At 37.4% G+C, this 15855-nt stretch overlaps 1 protein-coding gene and 1 non-coding gene across 2 annotated transcripts; both read left to right on the plus strand.

Moving 5' to 3' along the window:
* Positions 1-11706: 11706 nt before the first annotated feature.
* Positions 11707-15111, plus strand: rps3a (ribosomal protein S3A). The gene is made up of 6 exons (XM_038271916.1): positions 11707-11834; positions 12386-12489; positions 13173-13360; positions 14306-14514; positions 14624-14733; positions 14941-15111. Exons 1-6 carry the CDS (start codon positions 11773-11775, stop codon positions 15066-15068), a joined length of 801 nt encoding a protein of 266 aa, XP_038127844.1. The 5' UTR covers positions 11707-11772; the 3' UTR covers positions 15069-15111.
* On the plus strand, positions 14786-14856 carry LOC119774412. The gene has a single exon (XR_005279533.1). It is a non-coding gene; the product is annotated as a small nucleolar RNA SNORD73 (small nucleolar RNA).
* Positions 15112-15855: the final 744 nt, after the last annotated feature.

Below are 15855 nucleotides of genomic sequence, written 5' to 3' on the forward strand. Positions count from 1 at the left end.
AAACTTGCAAATGTTTTGGAAAGTAAGCTTGTTTGCATGATGCAAACAGCAACATTTTAACAGAGGTGCTGGCCACCCTTTTTATAAGGGTGGCCAGCAGACTGGGAAAGATTTTTGGCCCTGCCATTTTTCCATCTACACCGGCCTATTCCCCACCCCCCAGAAAAAAAAATAAAAATAAAGCAAAATCAAACATGTGCATCTCAAATGTGAAACACAATACGGATACATATTGTGGATTAACCAATCTATCTCCAAGCATCACACGGCAACCATCACCAAGACTTCTATAATGCGGTTTTACTGGCTTTGGTAATTAAAGGGGGACACCGTTATTTTTGCATTGGGTCCTTGATTTTACGTTATTACATAATATTCTACTCACCCATATTAGTTTTATGTCATTTGGAGCTGTTCTGAAGATATTCGGTTTTGTAATCCAAGTACCGTAACGTCTTCCTATGGGCAACGAGTTGAAGGCACAAACTAAACTGTTCATAATTTATCATTTATGGTACGCCAGCATTCATAACATGTAGGCGAATCACTGTCCCCCAGACATCCGCGGTCATATTTTTTATATTTAAATTTTTTTATAACAAAGTGGCACATGTATGATGTCATGCGCGTGCTCCGGCTACCGTTCATTCATCCTGTCAGCTGAACTGCTGCTAGTTTTACTTACATGCCTGGAAGATGTCTAGTGCTACTACCACAGATGATCTCGCTCTCGAAATGAAATTGAACGATTCAGATTAGCTAGCCGAACGAATAGAAGAGGTAGAGCGTAGCCGCCTGTGGCCCGGGCTGCTTGTCACAACTCCAGTCCGACGCGTGGATGACTTCATACACGCGCCGCTTTGTTTTTGAAAAATATAAATATAAAAAATATATCTGCGGATGTCTGGAGGACAGTGATTCGCCTACATGTTATGAATGCTGGCGTACCATAAATGATAAATTACGAACAGTTTAGTTTGTGCCTTCAACTCGTTCGCCAATAGAAGACGTTACTTGGATATAACCTAACAGAATATCTTCAGAACAGCTCCAAATGACACAAAACTCATATGGGTGAGTAGAACATGATGGAATAACGTAAAATCAAGGGCCCAATGTAAAAAAAACAAAGTTCCCCTTTAACATAGATGCGACAGTGACTGCTGCTGCGCAACGTCAGCCAGACATCCACTCACACATACTAGGTCTACAACATAAGCCCGAGTGTTGTAAAAACACCAAAATAAAACAATACAATATAGAGGCAGACAGGCAGTTCTTCAAGAATGAATACATGAAAGCTCAGCGGTGTGTAAGTATTCACTGCAAGTCTAAGTGGCATGGGGGCAATGAAGCGGAATAATGTAAATAGATGCAAAATCCCATCATGCACCGCAACATTGTTTTGCAAAATATTCCAACATAAATTTGCCAAATATCAAAGCAACATTGTATTTTGGTTTAAAGAAAGCATTTTAGTTTTATCATAATTTAGTTTGTTGCAAGAATTTTACAGTTTGAAGAAATAGAAAATGACACCATATGCCAAGGAAGGGCTATATATACTGCATGCGTCAGTTAGATAGGTAAGATTGTATTACTTCTTGAACTCCTTGGTAACTACACTGCAAAAAATATAAATCTCAATAAGTTATTTTTTCTTAAAATAAGTGTGTTTTTCCTTGATTTGAGGAGGTAAGTAAGACACTTTGCCAATGGAACAAGACAATTTCCTTTTAAAATAAGAAAAAACTATTTTATCGTCTTATTTCAAGTAAATATTATCTAACTATCTTATTTTAAGAGTGAAAATACTCATTCCATTGGCAAATCATCTTATTTACCTGCTCAAATTAAGGCTAAATATACTTAATTTAAGCCATTTTTTACTTATTTCTGGATTGTTTTTGCAGTGTAATATTCACTGGTAAGCGGCAGGAGAGGGAATGTTGGGGGCGGGTATGATTAAAGGAGGGCCGGCCCTCGCATGCTGGAAGTAGGAACGACACACCTGGCAAATGCCGGATATCACACATTACCAGTCCAGGGCTGGAGGCCAGGCAATAATCAATGTAGACTGAGGGGTGGCCAAAAGTGGATCAGCACCAGAACCTCAGGGTCAATCTGCACTTTTCCAACAAGAAAATTAACGAGCGCAACATCCATATTTTCAAAATAAAGACTAACGACGCATATATTTAAACATCCATGGTGTCTAAATTAAAGATATAGTGAATAAAATTCTTTCAGGTTTGAGTTCTGGGGCAAACATCTTTTCCATTGTCATTACTTACCTACTTTTATCAATAATCATTCGGCATAAAATTGATTTTTACATGTACTAATATCTACATGAATTGATTATTTTATACGTTTTTTTTTTATATTTATTTATGATTTCACTGAAGACACCTAGATGACTTGCAGAGACACATTATTTTCTCTTTTTCCAATTTTAACTAAAAATCTAGTTCTGAAAAGAGCATGAATTCTGTATTTATCATCTTTAATATTAGCATATTGATGAGCATAATTAAACACAGGGTGTTTGTTGTCAAGTAATTAGTAATATATGAAAAATTTAAATGTTTTGAATATTCCACTTGACAGTATTACTGCTGCCACCGTCTGTATTAGAGGGAAAAAGTGGTAGGGGTGGCCAATGATTGGCTAAGGGTGACCATGACCACCCCTGGCCCCCCATCTAGCTCCGCCCCTGCATTTAAACATAGCTTGCACGAGGAGAAATTACTTCCCTCTCCCTGCGCCTCTCCACTTTAAAAAATGTGGAGAGGCCGGTTTTTTCAGATAATCCTCTGCAATACCTTTAATGTTAATTGGGCACTATTGAGTATATACATTTTACCCTTTCAACTCAAGGTTTGCTTATTTTAAAAACTTCTTGACTTGTTTGAAGATACCATGCAATGGAAAAAAACAAAAAGCAAATTAAACCATGTCTAAATAATACTACAAAATAAACAATTTAGAAGAAAAGAATAAATGCACCATAAAAACAGCCTGGTACAAACAAAATGGAGGCAATCTTTGATTTAAATGGAGAGTAGGTCCACTTTATTTTCTCTAGGACTGTAACTATTACCAAAGTCAAATGTGGAATTATATATTGAGATATATTTATACATTTTTACTGTTAAATACTTTATTTATGTGCCCTAAGTAGGGCGTGCAATATGGCTGGAAAATGTGTATCAATGTAAGACATTCATCGTTCATATCAATTCTTGTTGATTAGTATTTTATTTTATCTGTATGAAATAAGGACCAGGGAAAAAAGAACAACGAAAGGTAACTTTAGACATATTTAAAGGTGACCTCTAAAAGGAGGTTAGCTCCACTGCTAACCATATTTAGCCTGATCCTGAGAGGTTGATAGGTGAATCCCTTTTCTATGCCAGAATGTTGTGCATTTCTGGTTATAGAGTTCAGAGAAATTATACAGCAAAAAATATTAGCTGATATATTTTCTATTGATATTGAAGAGGTGTTTATCAAAATATATATAATTTTATTGTTTTATTGCCCAGGCTGAAAAAAGGTATCGGACAGTTCAATAGTTTCGGGTTTACAAGACATGGACTTTGACTGTAGTCAGGAGCCCCCACTCACATATCTAGGACACCTGCCACATGACTTTTGTTACCAGCACTGTCGAATAAGGTCAATGTTAAAAAATAGCTAGAATAAAGTATATTTTACTCAGTGATTTAATTCATCATTTGATTGTGATAAACAAAAACAAAAATTGTAACTTAATCCATCATTCTGTGATGGATTCAAAAAATGCTCTTCATCTCTGAGGGATAATGTGAAAACCAAAAAGTAGCAGCACTTCTAGAAAAGTAAATCCCTGAATTCAAGATCCCTGAAAAACATGCACAATAAAATCTTTAACATCCTGGAACTTTTTTGATACAAACCATCAGGTCTCCGCTAGAAATTATACATTTTTGTGAATGTTTTTAATTAGATGATCCCAAAAGTATGGCTAAATCAACACAGATTGTTCATCCAACACATCCTAAACCAGAATTTTTTTCAGGGCAAACTCACTTCTCAGATCCAAATCCTATAGAAAACCTATTAGATGAGAGAAGGAGAAGAAGCCCTCCAGAAGATCAGGGTAAAAAAGGGAATTATGCTCCTACCCTGTGTTAATAAGTAAAAGATATTTGTTCATTGTCAAAATTTTCCCCAAATTGTGTCAAAAACAATTTCAAGACTTTTTATAAAAGCAAACAAATAAATATATTGTATAAATATGTGTGGGTTTTTTTATTTTCACACAGTATAAACAAAGTTGTGATTAGTTTTTAATGATTGCATATTAAAATGCCTGAAATGAGGTACTATGTTAAAAGAGAACAAAAAGCATTGCTGCATTGTTTTAATAAATATGAAGAAACTGAAAGGTTGTTTTTTTTTCACAGCACATTGAGAAACGTCTCCATCCTGAGGCACTTCGGACCAGACATTAATGCGAAGTGATAGCTCTGCTTTGCTTGCCTTTTCATATCACCTCCATCACCATAACCCATTACATGCAAGACATTTAGCGTTGAATAGATTAGAGGTCCCCCTTTTTTCATCACACTCCGTGACTGCATCATGACATGATCCTAATCAAGCAGAGTCTAAACCATGAAAATAAATGCTCTCAATCTATCTTCCTCTGTGTCAGTCTACACTGCTGACTTCACCCTGCAGTGGGGATGGAAAGCTAGAAGCGTTTCCACAGCGCCAGCTGATGTCACTGTTCCCACTGACCTCCCTGTACAGTATAACCGTTCCCTTAGGGACTTTGGGAAACCATGGGCGCCAGCAGCGACACCGATGGGAGAGAAGCGTCATCTTTGATTTAATGTTCTGAAATCAGCCCAATTGCTCACTGGGTTGAAAGGCAGATATTATGAAAGACATATTTCTAAGCTTTCAATGGCCTTCAAAGCTTATTATTACTGTGTTTAGTTGTATTATTCTTTTGGTTAGGAACAACTAAGAACTATATGCTTGTAGATTCAGTGTCTCCTGATACAAAAAAAAAACTATACCTATCACTACCGATCACTATAAAAACTTAAAAAGTTAACTAGAGCAGAGTTATACAGATATATCAGTATAGTCATTGATGTGACCTAGGAGGCTGCATCCCAGCAAAAACAATCCAGAATTCAATTATCTTGTTAGGAAAGGTTGGACACTGTTTTTTTGTTTGTTGTTTTTATTGGTTTCTTCTTTCAGAAGCAGATGATTGCTTTGCAACGCAGATTCAACTTTTCAGGGTGATGTGTTTTACGTTTCCAGACATGGCACATTACTTTGCCGGTGATGCAGTAGCCAGCAGCAGACTGAGACACTGGGGTCATAAAGTGATTGCCTTGCAGTATTAGCACTCAGGTAGACTGTGGCCAATAAAAAACATGAAGCCTGTTTGAATTGTAGCCTAGTGTGCTGTTTTCAGTGGACAGCATTGGCACCTTGTGGGGTCCACTGCTGTCATAGCTCATCTGCCTTCAAGTTATTTCTGTTGGGAATTCAAAGATTGGATGCAGCAAACCTTAATTTTAACAAATTGTTATTTCAATTATTGTTGGTTCTTCTTTTAATGTATCTTATTTCAATTTATTTTTGACAACCGAAAAAGGGTATTTTGGTCCCAATAACTGTAGCTTAATGGATATTTTCTCTTCTTGGACCATTCTCTGTTAACCAAAGCAGTAAGTGTGCATGAACATTTCTGATACTCTAACCACTCATTTTTTAACCAAATCCATGCTGCAAATTCACAACTTTGGTTCTTGTTTTAAACTTCAACAGCTTACTTTCAATGCATTTTTATTTGAAAAAGCTGACCATATACTGTTAAACTGTTTTCTTCCTAAGATTACCTGGTAGGTAACATGCTGTTTTAAAAGAGAAGTGAGTCAGATCAAGTTAAATAGCATTTTTTACTTAAAGAAATGTAATGAAAAGAAGAAATATGGAGATTTGAAATATTAAGTGATTGGTAACCAGGAATGAGTCTAAGGTATCCTCTTTGAATAGATTTATGTATAATCTTTTTTACTTTATAGCCATAAGCGCTATATTTTTGGAACTTTTTACACATTTCTCATTTATTCACTTTTATATAGAATTTAGTATTTTTAAAATACTTAAAAAATACCATAGGAGATAAGTAAAGTGTTATTTAACTATACCTTAATCTTCATTTTTGTATATATGTATACTTGATGGGTGTTATTTGGTAGCTGAGAACATTTTCCTAACAGTATTATTACCAGTGTTGCAGTAACCATATGGGTGGAGACAGTTAACACGCTTGTTTGACCTGTTAGTGTAAGAAGACAAGTTACACCTGTTTAAAGCTGCTTATATTTTCACATTAACTGTCATATTAGTAACATTTACTCTTAGCTGCTGTAAGAAAAAAAAGCACACCAAATTTCTTCACCAAAATTTAAAATTGTGACTTAAATTACATACATCTATTGATTATTTAGATGTCAAAGCCTTGAAAAATAAAAGCCTCACTATTTTCTCCGTTTATTGTCAAATGGTTAATTTATTGTAAAAAGCCAATTAAACCAATATCTGCACACTTTCTATTTAAAAAAGAATTTTGATTGTTTTATTTTCCCATAGTCTAATAGGATTAATACTTGAAGGTAATTCTGGTTTAATTAACTGAAAAAAGTTTTAAACTGACAATGAACACATTAATGTAAACCCTATTGTGTTTAAGTGTGCTAATTTTCATCACCTGTCTATAAAGGTTTTTGTATCAGAAATCAAGTAAAAAGGTAAATAAATTAGTTAACAATTAAATAAATAATGTAAGAAAATAATTAGATGAGTATTAAAATGACATTTATTACTTTTTTGTCATGTGAACAAGTCTTTCATGGGGGTAGGAGACGGGCTGTATGAACTTGACATGTCCCTCCCCACTTTCTGTATCTGTGCCCTTTGTCCCCCTAACTTTTTTCAGCCTCTATAAGGGTTTATATGCCATGTCATTATTTATATGCTGAATCAAAAAGCAAAGCTCTCGGTTTACCGGTCAATCTACGTTCCTACTCTCATCTACGGTCATGAGCTTTGGGTCATGGCCGAAAGAATGAGATCCCGGATACAAGCGGCTGAAATGAGTTTTCTCCGTAGTGTGTCTGGGCTCTCCCTTAGAGATAGGGTGAGGAGCTCAGTCATCCGGGGAGGACTCAGAGTAGAGCCGGTTCTCCTCCACATCGAGAGAAGCCAGTTGAGGTGGCTCGGGCATCTGATTAGGATGCCTCCTGGACATCTCCCTGCTGGGGTGTTCCAGGCACGTCCCACCGGGACGAGGCCTAGGGGAAGACCCAGGACATGCTGGAGGGACTATGTTTCCCAGCTGGCCTGGGAGCGCCTTGGGATTACCCCGGAGGAGCTGGCCCAAGTGGCTGGGGAGAGGGACGTCTGGGCATCCCTACTGAAGCTACTACCCCCGCGACCCGACCCCGGATAAGCGGGACAGGATGGATGGATGGATTATATGCCATGACAGTTTTTAAACTATAAGCATGCACACTGTTAATGTCTTGGATCAAAAATAAGCAAAGCAGCCAGAACAGACAAAGACAGAACATTTCAAAAGTTACTTTTTAAAACTGCCATTTAATTTCTGTGTAGAACTATTGCTCACTATGGCTTTCCACATTTTTAAAATAAACCTTTATTGTCACAACAGAAAGAGACAAATCTGGGGAAAAAGAAGCCAAAATCAGTGAATGATGATGAAGATGACAACAACGATGATGATGATGATGATGATGATGATGATGATGATGATGATGATGATGATGATGATGATGATGATGATGATGATGATGATGATGATGATGATGAGCAGGTATCAAGACAAATAGGTTTTAATTGTGTGGTAATAAGTGGTAGCCCAGGGAGATGGCCATGTATCAGGGCAAGGATCAGAATGGGCTACAGCACCGACACAGTGTGGCTCAACAGTGTCCCTGTGGGTCATATACACAAAGATAAATTGAACAAAGTACTGGATAGCAAAGAAATGGCTCAGCAAATAGTTACAGCTAATGATTACATTAGGTGAGAGCAGTGTATTGTTATGTATACATGTTTGGCGAAATGTCTTTATTCCTGTCATAAAGAATGTTGGAGATATTGGCATATAACAGATATGTGTATATTTCATTTAGATTTTTATTTACATTGTTCTTGCTGTGACACAAACGGTAGCATAACAGTTATACTTATAGAGGACTGACAGCAAAAAGACCTGATTTCTATTTTTATGTTTTGTTGTTTCTGCTTCTGAACATAAGAAATCTAGAACTGATATTATTTGATACAGTTAATCCAAAGATTATTAAAGCAAAACCCTTTAAAGATGTAGTTTATATTTAGACATGTTTATTTGTTAAATTCATTTCCAGATAATATTTGACTTCCGCATGATTTGTGTTCTAAAACGACGCAGGTGTAGGTCGTGCCCTTTTTATTTTTCTTGATTTCTCTGAGTAAAATGTACATTTCTTCATTAAATAAAGTTTGTGCGGCTGTGGAAATGATCAGTAATCCGGGCCATGGCAACCACAATGCAGGCTTAGTTCTGAGGCAACCGGACTGAAAGCGCTTCAACACCAAACCAGTAGCTTTTTTTTCAATTCTGTCGGCTCACACCAGAGCAATTGTAGTTGGAGCTCTGATGTTTTTAAGCACCTGGAGGCCCATCCTCCTAAGCACAGTCCAAGTCAGACGCAAACACCCAACGCTGTTTTCCTGAGTCATTGGATTGTGTTGTTTTGTCTGAGTTTTGTGAACTTGTGTTTTCTCTGATGTAGAAGTCTGACTCCATCTTTAAACAATGTCACTTTCTAGGTGACCACATTTGGCCTATTAACATGTCACCTTGTTACTTCTATTCCATATGACTAATATTTTGCTTACAGGAAGGTTTTTATTTTTTTACTAAACATCTCATGTTCAGGGTTGTAATTTGGGATTTAATGATCAGACTGCTTACCATGTAGATGTCAGAGGGTTATTATGAGAGCACAGCCAGAGTTTGACAGCTAAAACGGCAGACACATTTAATTTAAATAACCAAAGTCAGTCCCCTTGGTGATTAAATGGTGCCTCATTGACAAAGTAGAGCTGAGATTAAAAGCCCCTTTTAGCCTCCCCCTTTACTTCTGACATGGTGATTACACACCTGAAGTCTACCCAGACTTTAGCCATTACTAATAAAAATGTTTCAGTGTCTGTTTTAATTGTGGTCAATGCAGAGAGAATTCAAAGTGTGGGTTCCTTAAAAGAGAAAAATGAATGTCTATTTTGGAACTATATGGTCCCCACTTACAAATGCCCAGGTCAACTGTCTGAGAAAAGGTCCCGGTAATGAGGGCGGAAAACTATGGTGGACGTCATCATTCCAACACTTAACCTTGACCTGATGATAACAAGAGATAACAGGCTTTAATACAGAAGGAAAGGACTGTCAGATGATGTACAGTGCTACAATACGAAAAGTGTGCCAGAATCATTGCATCCATTTATAATAAACTAGATTCGTGTGATAAGTTGTTTCTGAGAAAACAAATGTTTCTTTATAATCTTCCTTTTTACCTCTAATTGATGTAGAAATGTATGTTTATACATTATCATCGGTACTTCTAATAACCTTTCATTAGTTTTCTTATTAAATAAATCAGAACAGGATATACACTGTATTAATTTCAAGTTTTCAATTAAAACTTGAATCTAATTAATTATATGGATTCAATACATGTTTTGTTTCCTATTTTGTTCTTTCTAATAAACACTTAAAGTTGATTTGGTAGTTGTTCAGCTGACAGTGATTGACATCCTCCACAAGGAAAGTGAAACACAAAAGATTAGGAGTGAGTATCGACATGGGTGTTGCGTCACGATACTTGGGTCACAATAAAATAATATCAAGATACTGCAATATTATATTAATATCGTCCATTTAAGAGTTTGGGGGATATGTACAAGGCATAAAGTGCAGCTGCAGTGAGAGAGCTTCAAGAGCCATCACACAGTATTAAGGACATTGAGAACTGGAAGAATTGTGGGCCACACTGTCCTCACAAAGTGCCATAGACGATCTAATGAATATGCTGAAGAAAAGGAGTGACACACCAGCGTTTAAAATGCACATAAACTGAAGCCATCTATCAAAGGAAAAGTCTGGTCAGCAAGGAATGATCAGAGGGTCATTATGTATACCTAAAACTAATACGTTTGCAATGATTTTATGAATTTATTGTTAATCAGCAAAAAATATAAATTGATCACCGAGTCCGGGAGTGGCCATTTTTGCCCAAATATAGTAACACCTCACTCCTGACATCTTCCGGCAGTGACGTCACGGTGCGGTAAGCTGCTTTACAAGCAAAGTCAATGGGAACTTCTAGACATCTGCAATCAACAATAATTATTTAAGATTTTGAGAGGACTTCACCATTGAAATTGACGATAGCTATAGTTTAACTGGCAATACCAACATGCATGGCAGTTGGGTGTTGTAATACATCGGGTAAAGTGGAAAAAAATTAGTTATTTCACATTTCCAATTCATGATCAGCCATGGGTTTGTTGTTGGATTGCCAACTTAAAGAAGGAGGATTTGCCATCAAACTTCTGGCCAGAGAAAAAAACACGTCATTAATCTGTTACTCTCTGCTTCACATAATGCATTGGTCATCGTCATCATGGATAATAGCACGTTGTGACAAACACCAGATACAGCACTGTGAATTGCTCAACAGCTGATACCACACCGTGACGTCACAAACCGGTAGGTGGCAGTAGTGCTCTTTGACAAACATGGATGTCTCTGGTAAAGCACATTCAACTGAAATTACTCTTAATTAAAAGCACTTGTCATTTATTGAAAAGTATATATTAATTTCATACTTGAAATACTTAAAGTGCACCTCAGCGTTGCAACTGGCTAGTCACTCCCATGTGACACAGTCACATTGTTCCAGGTATTTAATAGAAAGGAGCTCTGAATCAGAATTGAGGTCATATTCAGTACTCTTATCTTCATAGAAAGGTTAGCATTTCTGTAATAACAATCTATATTTTTAAAGAAACTAATTACATTTTAAGTCCTGGTCATAAAATTGTCAAAAGTAATTCCAGTTTAAAAGGTTCATTGTCTGAAATGTTCAAAATCTTTGTTTTTTACCTATATTTATATACTAATTTGAGAAAGATCACAAAAAAAAACTACGCAGGGCTGTTTAACTGTATTCTTATCAATGGCTGTATTTTTGTTATCATTTATTAGCCGCTTTTGAGTCCAGAATCACGTTATAATAAAATATATGCATATATAAAAACTTTTATTTTAAAATTAAGCTTCATTTTTTTGCTTTGTTGGGATTTCAGATGACTAAACTACAAACAGAATGTATTTAAAAAGATTGAGCTTTTGAGTATTAGCAATTATAAGAATTCAATTTTTTTTACTATTCTCATATTTGAAATTTGAATGAAGAATTTTTGGACAAATGATTAAAGATAAAGGGTTTTCTTAATACCAAGTACTGTTAAACATTTAGCATTCCTGTACAGCAAACCGCTAGAGGGAGCCAACTTAAATTTTCGAAACTCGCGAGAATTCACATCCCGCGACCTCATATTGTCATTCTCTTTAAATCTCGCGATGTTTCCGTGTTTCCTCCTCTTTCGCTCCCTGTAGCCAACATGGCAGTCGGCAAGAATAAGAGGCTGACCAAAAGCGGCAAAAAAGGTGCCAAAAAGAAGATGTAAGTTAAAAATCCTCTCATGTATGCAATAATTAAACCTTCATCTTTCTAATGTTTTATCTTTGGCATGATAAATGTGACGGATGAAGTTGATATTGAATGGATGGTTGAGGTGAGGACGCTGATCCTGTCGCAACCGGCCTCTAGCAGTTGGATGGAGTTCAGACACGTTCTCTAGCAATAATCATAAAGTACTTTATCCATTTTTAATGGAAATTGTCTCGTTTTACTAGCACTACCCGTACAGGCGTTTCACAGTTTAAAAAGAAGCTTAAGTGTTGTTTGTCCCTACAGTAGTCTGTGCTAAAAGCTGCTGTACCTGAGCGTGGATGTATTTAGAGAGTAGTTTAATACATGCAAGGGTGGTTAAATCTAAACTATAGTGTTTTAGTGACTGAAATACCCCAATTGAGACGATTTTCTCCATTTAGAGTTGATTATTTCATACTTGGGACAGTATTTTTTGCCAATGCTAAGCTAAATGGTGCATGCTAGCAGGTTAAAGCTACAGTGTTAGCCGGTTTTGTGATTCGTTGCTGTCTTTCTTTCAGTGTGGACCCTTTCTCTAAGAAAGACTGGTATGATGTTAAGGCACCTGCCATGTTCAACATCCGCAACATCGGAAAAACCTTGGTCACCAGGACTCAGGGAACCAGTAAGTCTGCATGCTGTGGAAATTCACCATTTATGTGGATCAGCGTGATGTGTAGCTCCCCACTTATTTACTCAAAGCAGGCCTTTTGTTATGAAGGTTAATAAAGAAATTAAAATGTTTCAGTTTTTACAGGTGGTATTAGGTGTTCTGGGTTGCCCCTCACTCTTGTCTTAATGTCTTGTAGGATACAGGTAATGAGTGTATTAATTGCTTATGTTAAAACGAGATAATAGCTTTACATGTATAAAAGAAATTATTGGGCATTATTAAAATTGGAGGCAAGGAGCCCAACAGTAGGACTGCACTTTAAACAGTATAGATGGCACCAAATTTTTTTTTATAGTTGTACAACTTCGTGTCTATGGATTAAAATCCTGACTAAAAAGGAGTAATTGAGGCCAACAAAATGTTCTAAAATGAGTAAAGTGTACATATGCTGTTAAACTTTATTTATTTACATAATTCTCTGATTTTATTTTGTAATTGGATCCCCAGCCTGGGAGATGGGGGATATATTCACTGGGATATATCCCTGCCCAGTCACTTTTTGTATTTGTATTTTATTTTTTACATTCTCAAGGGTCTGTTAAATCCAGGTTATTCTTGTTACTAGCCTCTTGTAGAATAGTCCTGGAATTCAGACAGCGTTGGATCCTTCCTAATGTGTTTCTTCTATTTCCCAGGAATTGCCTCTGATGGTCTTAAGGGACGTGTGTTTGAGGTGAGCCTCGCTGACCTGCAGAATGACGAGGTGGCCTTCCGCAAGTTTAAGCTCATCACTGAGGATGTTCAGGGCAAGAACTGCCTCACCAACTTCCATGGCATGGATCTGACCCGTGACAAGATGTGCTCCATGGTCAAGAAGTGGCAGGTAATATTTGGCAGCTACTGGGATTTTTTTGTTCTTGACATCTCTATATGAAACAGTTTGACCGGTGCTCAATGCGGTGTTAAAGTTAGGAGACATAAAGGCACCTCTACAGTCATTCAGACACGGTTACACACCGATTATGTTGAGCTACACTGTAGTCGCAGCTGCTCCCACCAGGCCCTCTGACCTCCATCAGTAGGCAGTGCTCTGAAGTCGTGCTTTTGTGCTCGGGGATGGCTAATATTAAACCTTTACAATTTATGCATTTGGATTTGGAGCTACTCTTTGCCATTTAAAGTTTGACTCTGCAAATGTGTTTTTCTTCTTTTTTTTTGTATGTATGTATTTTATATACTCTAATAATTCCAGAGGGAAATTACTTCTCTGCGTTTAACCCATCCCCTTGGGGAGCAGTGGGCTGCCATTGTGAGGTGCCCGGGGAGCAGTGTGGGCTTAAGGGTCTTGCTCAGGGACCCAGAGTGGGAGTAGGGGGTCGAGCTCACAACTTCAGGATTCAAAGCCCTATGCCCTAACCACTATCCCTTTTGACAGTATGATCACAAACGTTGAAAAAATTAATAATAGTGGTTCAAAATAAAAATCAGGTTTGTTTAGAATGGTTTAGATATTTCATAGGAATGAATGTGATGATATACAGTATTTACAGATGTCAGTCACTGCTCAAATTTTCATATATCGATTTGGTCTGTTGGGGTTTGTGTGATATGTGAAGGTTGTCATGATCTGTTCTTTTGAATTTAGCCTAGTTCTGTTCTCATGGAAGGATTGATGTATATTTTGTACCCAAATTGAAAGGCACATCATTAAAACTATGCAGGTTGTCTGACACCAGCATTGACTCTTATTCAGAAAAGCTTTATTTTGCATTGAGGTGTGACTAGAATCAGTTTGAGAAAATCGGCTAATGAAGCTGTTTCTACCCAGACCATGATTGAAGCCCATGTGGACGTGAAGACTACCGATGGATACCTTCTTCGTCTTTTCTGCGTGGGTTTCACAAAGAAGCGTACCAACCAGATCAGGAAGACCTCCTATGCTCAGCACCAGCAGGTCCGCCAGATTCGCAAGAAGATGATGGAGATCATGACTCGTGAGGTTCAGACAAACGACCTGAAGGAGGTGGTCAACAAGCTGTAAGTCAAACACTACTTGCTGTGTGAAACAAAACCAATGATCAGAACTGAAGCCCTCAGAGGGGTTTGAATTGTTTACATTTTAAGTCCTGTTTGTCTTGTCTTTCAGGATCCCTGACAGCGTTGGCAAGGATATCGAAAAGGCCTGCCAGTCCATCTACCCTCTACACGACGTCTATGTCCGCAAGGTCAAGATGCTTAAGAAGCCCAAGTTTGAATGTGAGTAAAAAAAGCCCTCTGAACTCTTGACCAGCCAGATAATTTATATGGGAACACTTGATGACAAACTGTTTCGGTCCCATATGACTGCCTGATTACTGCATATTGAGATCAGCTGATGTTTCCAACACAAACATCAACCATCACAGCTTTTGGATATGTGGTTTCATTCAGTTTAAATGGTAAAAACTCTCTTCATTGTTGCAGTGGGCAAGCTGATGGAGCTCCACGGAGAAGGCGGTGCTGCCGGTGCTGCAAAGGCCTCCGGTGATGACACTGGTGCTAAGGTTGAGAGGGCTGATGGCTATGAGCCCCCAATCCAGGAGACTGTCTAAGAATATCTGAACAGATTTAATAAAAAATGTAAATGACCAACAATTTGCATCCTGGTTTGTGATTTTTTTTTTTTTTTTTTTTTAGTAATTTGATTGTAGTTTTGCCTTAGAAATCATGAATTAGGCAAGGAAATGCAATCATTTAATACCGTACATTAAATTATGAGACTTGTTATTGTAGGAGCATGATTCTTAAATGTACTTAAGTCTGTCTACAGGTTGGGGGGGGGTAAAGATTTGAATATTGGATCAAATCTATGATAGAAATGTCCTAAATCAACCGTTTCATATCGGCATAAAGATTTTCCTTCTGAGGGACTTATTGGTATCCAAATTATCGTAGAATGAATTATGCTAAGGTTAAACCTTTTGTTTTAAATGCAGTGTAGAGCTCGTTTTGCTTCTGGTCTCTGTGCAGGGTGCTATACTATTGCTGATAAACAGTCCTCCAACCTTTGAATGTGTTTCAGGACTTCAACTCAATAACCTGCTTTGACATTAAACATCAGGGGAATATGATCAAACTGAACCAACACCGGCTGGTGTCTTGGCTCAGATTCATTGCTGACTGGAAGGAATAAGTCAGACCTTGATTTCCAATTTAGCAATTTGTAACAGGTTTAGCACTGCTCTATGGCTTTCTCCTTGCTGTCACACCTGACTTGGAACGAACAGGCTTCTGCAGCACTTGATGGCGGCCAAGGAGGTTTTAAATATATGCTGCAACGGACAGCTAAAACATGCAGGGCATGTTGAGGTGCAGGTTTGAGCACTACTATTCTAGGTA

The sequence above is a fragment of the Cyprinodon tularosa genome, unplaced genomic scaffold, assembly GCF_016077235.1.
Source record: "Cyprinodon tularosa strain WSP-4 unplaced genomic scaffold, ASM1607723v1 ctg81, whole genome shotgun sequence".
NCBI classification, from domain to species: domain Eukaryota; kingdom Metazoa; phylum Chordata; class Actinopteri; order Cyprinodontiformes; family Cyprinodontidae; genus Cyprinodon; species Cyprinodon tularosa.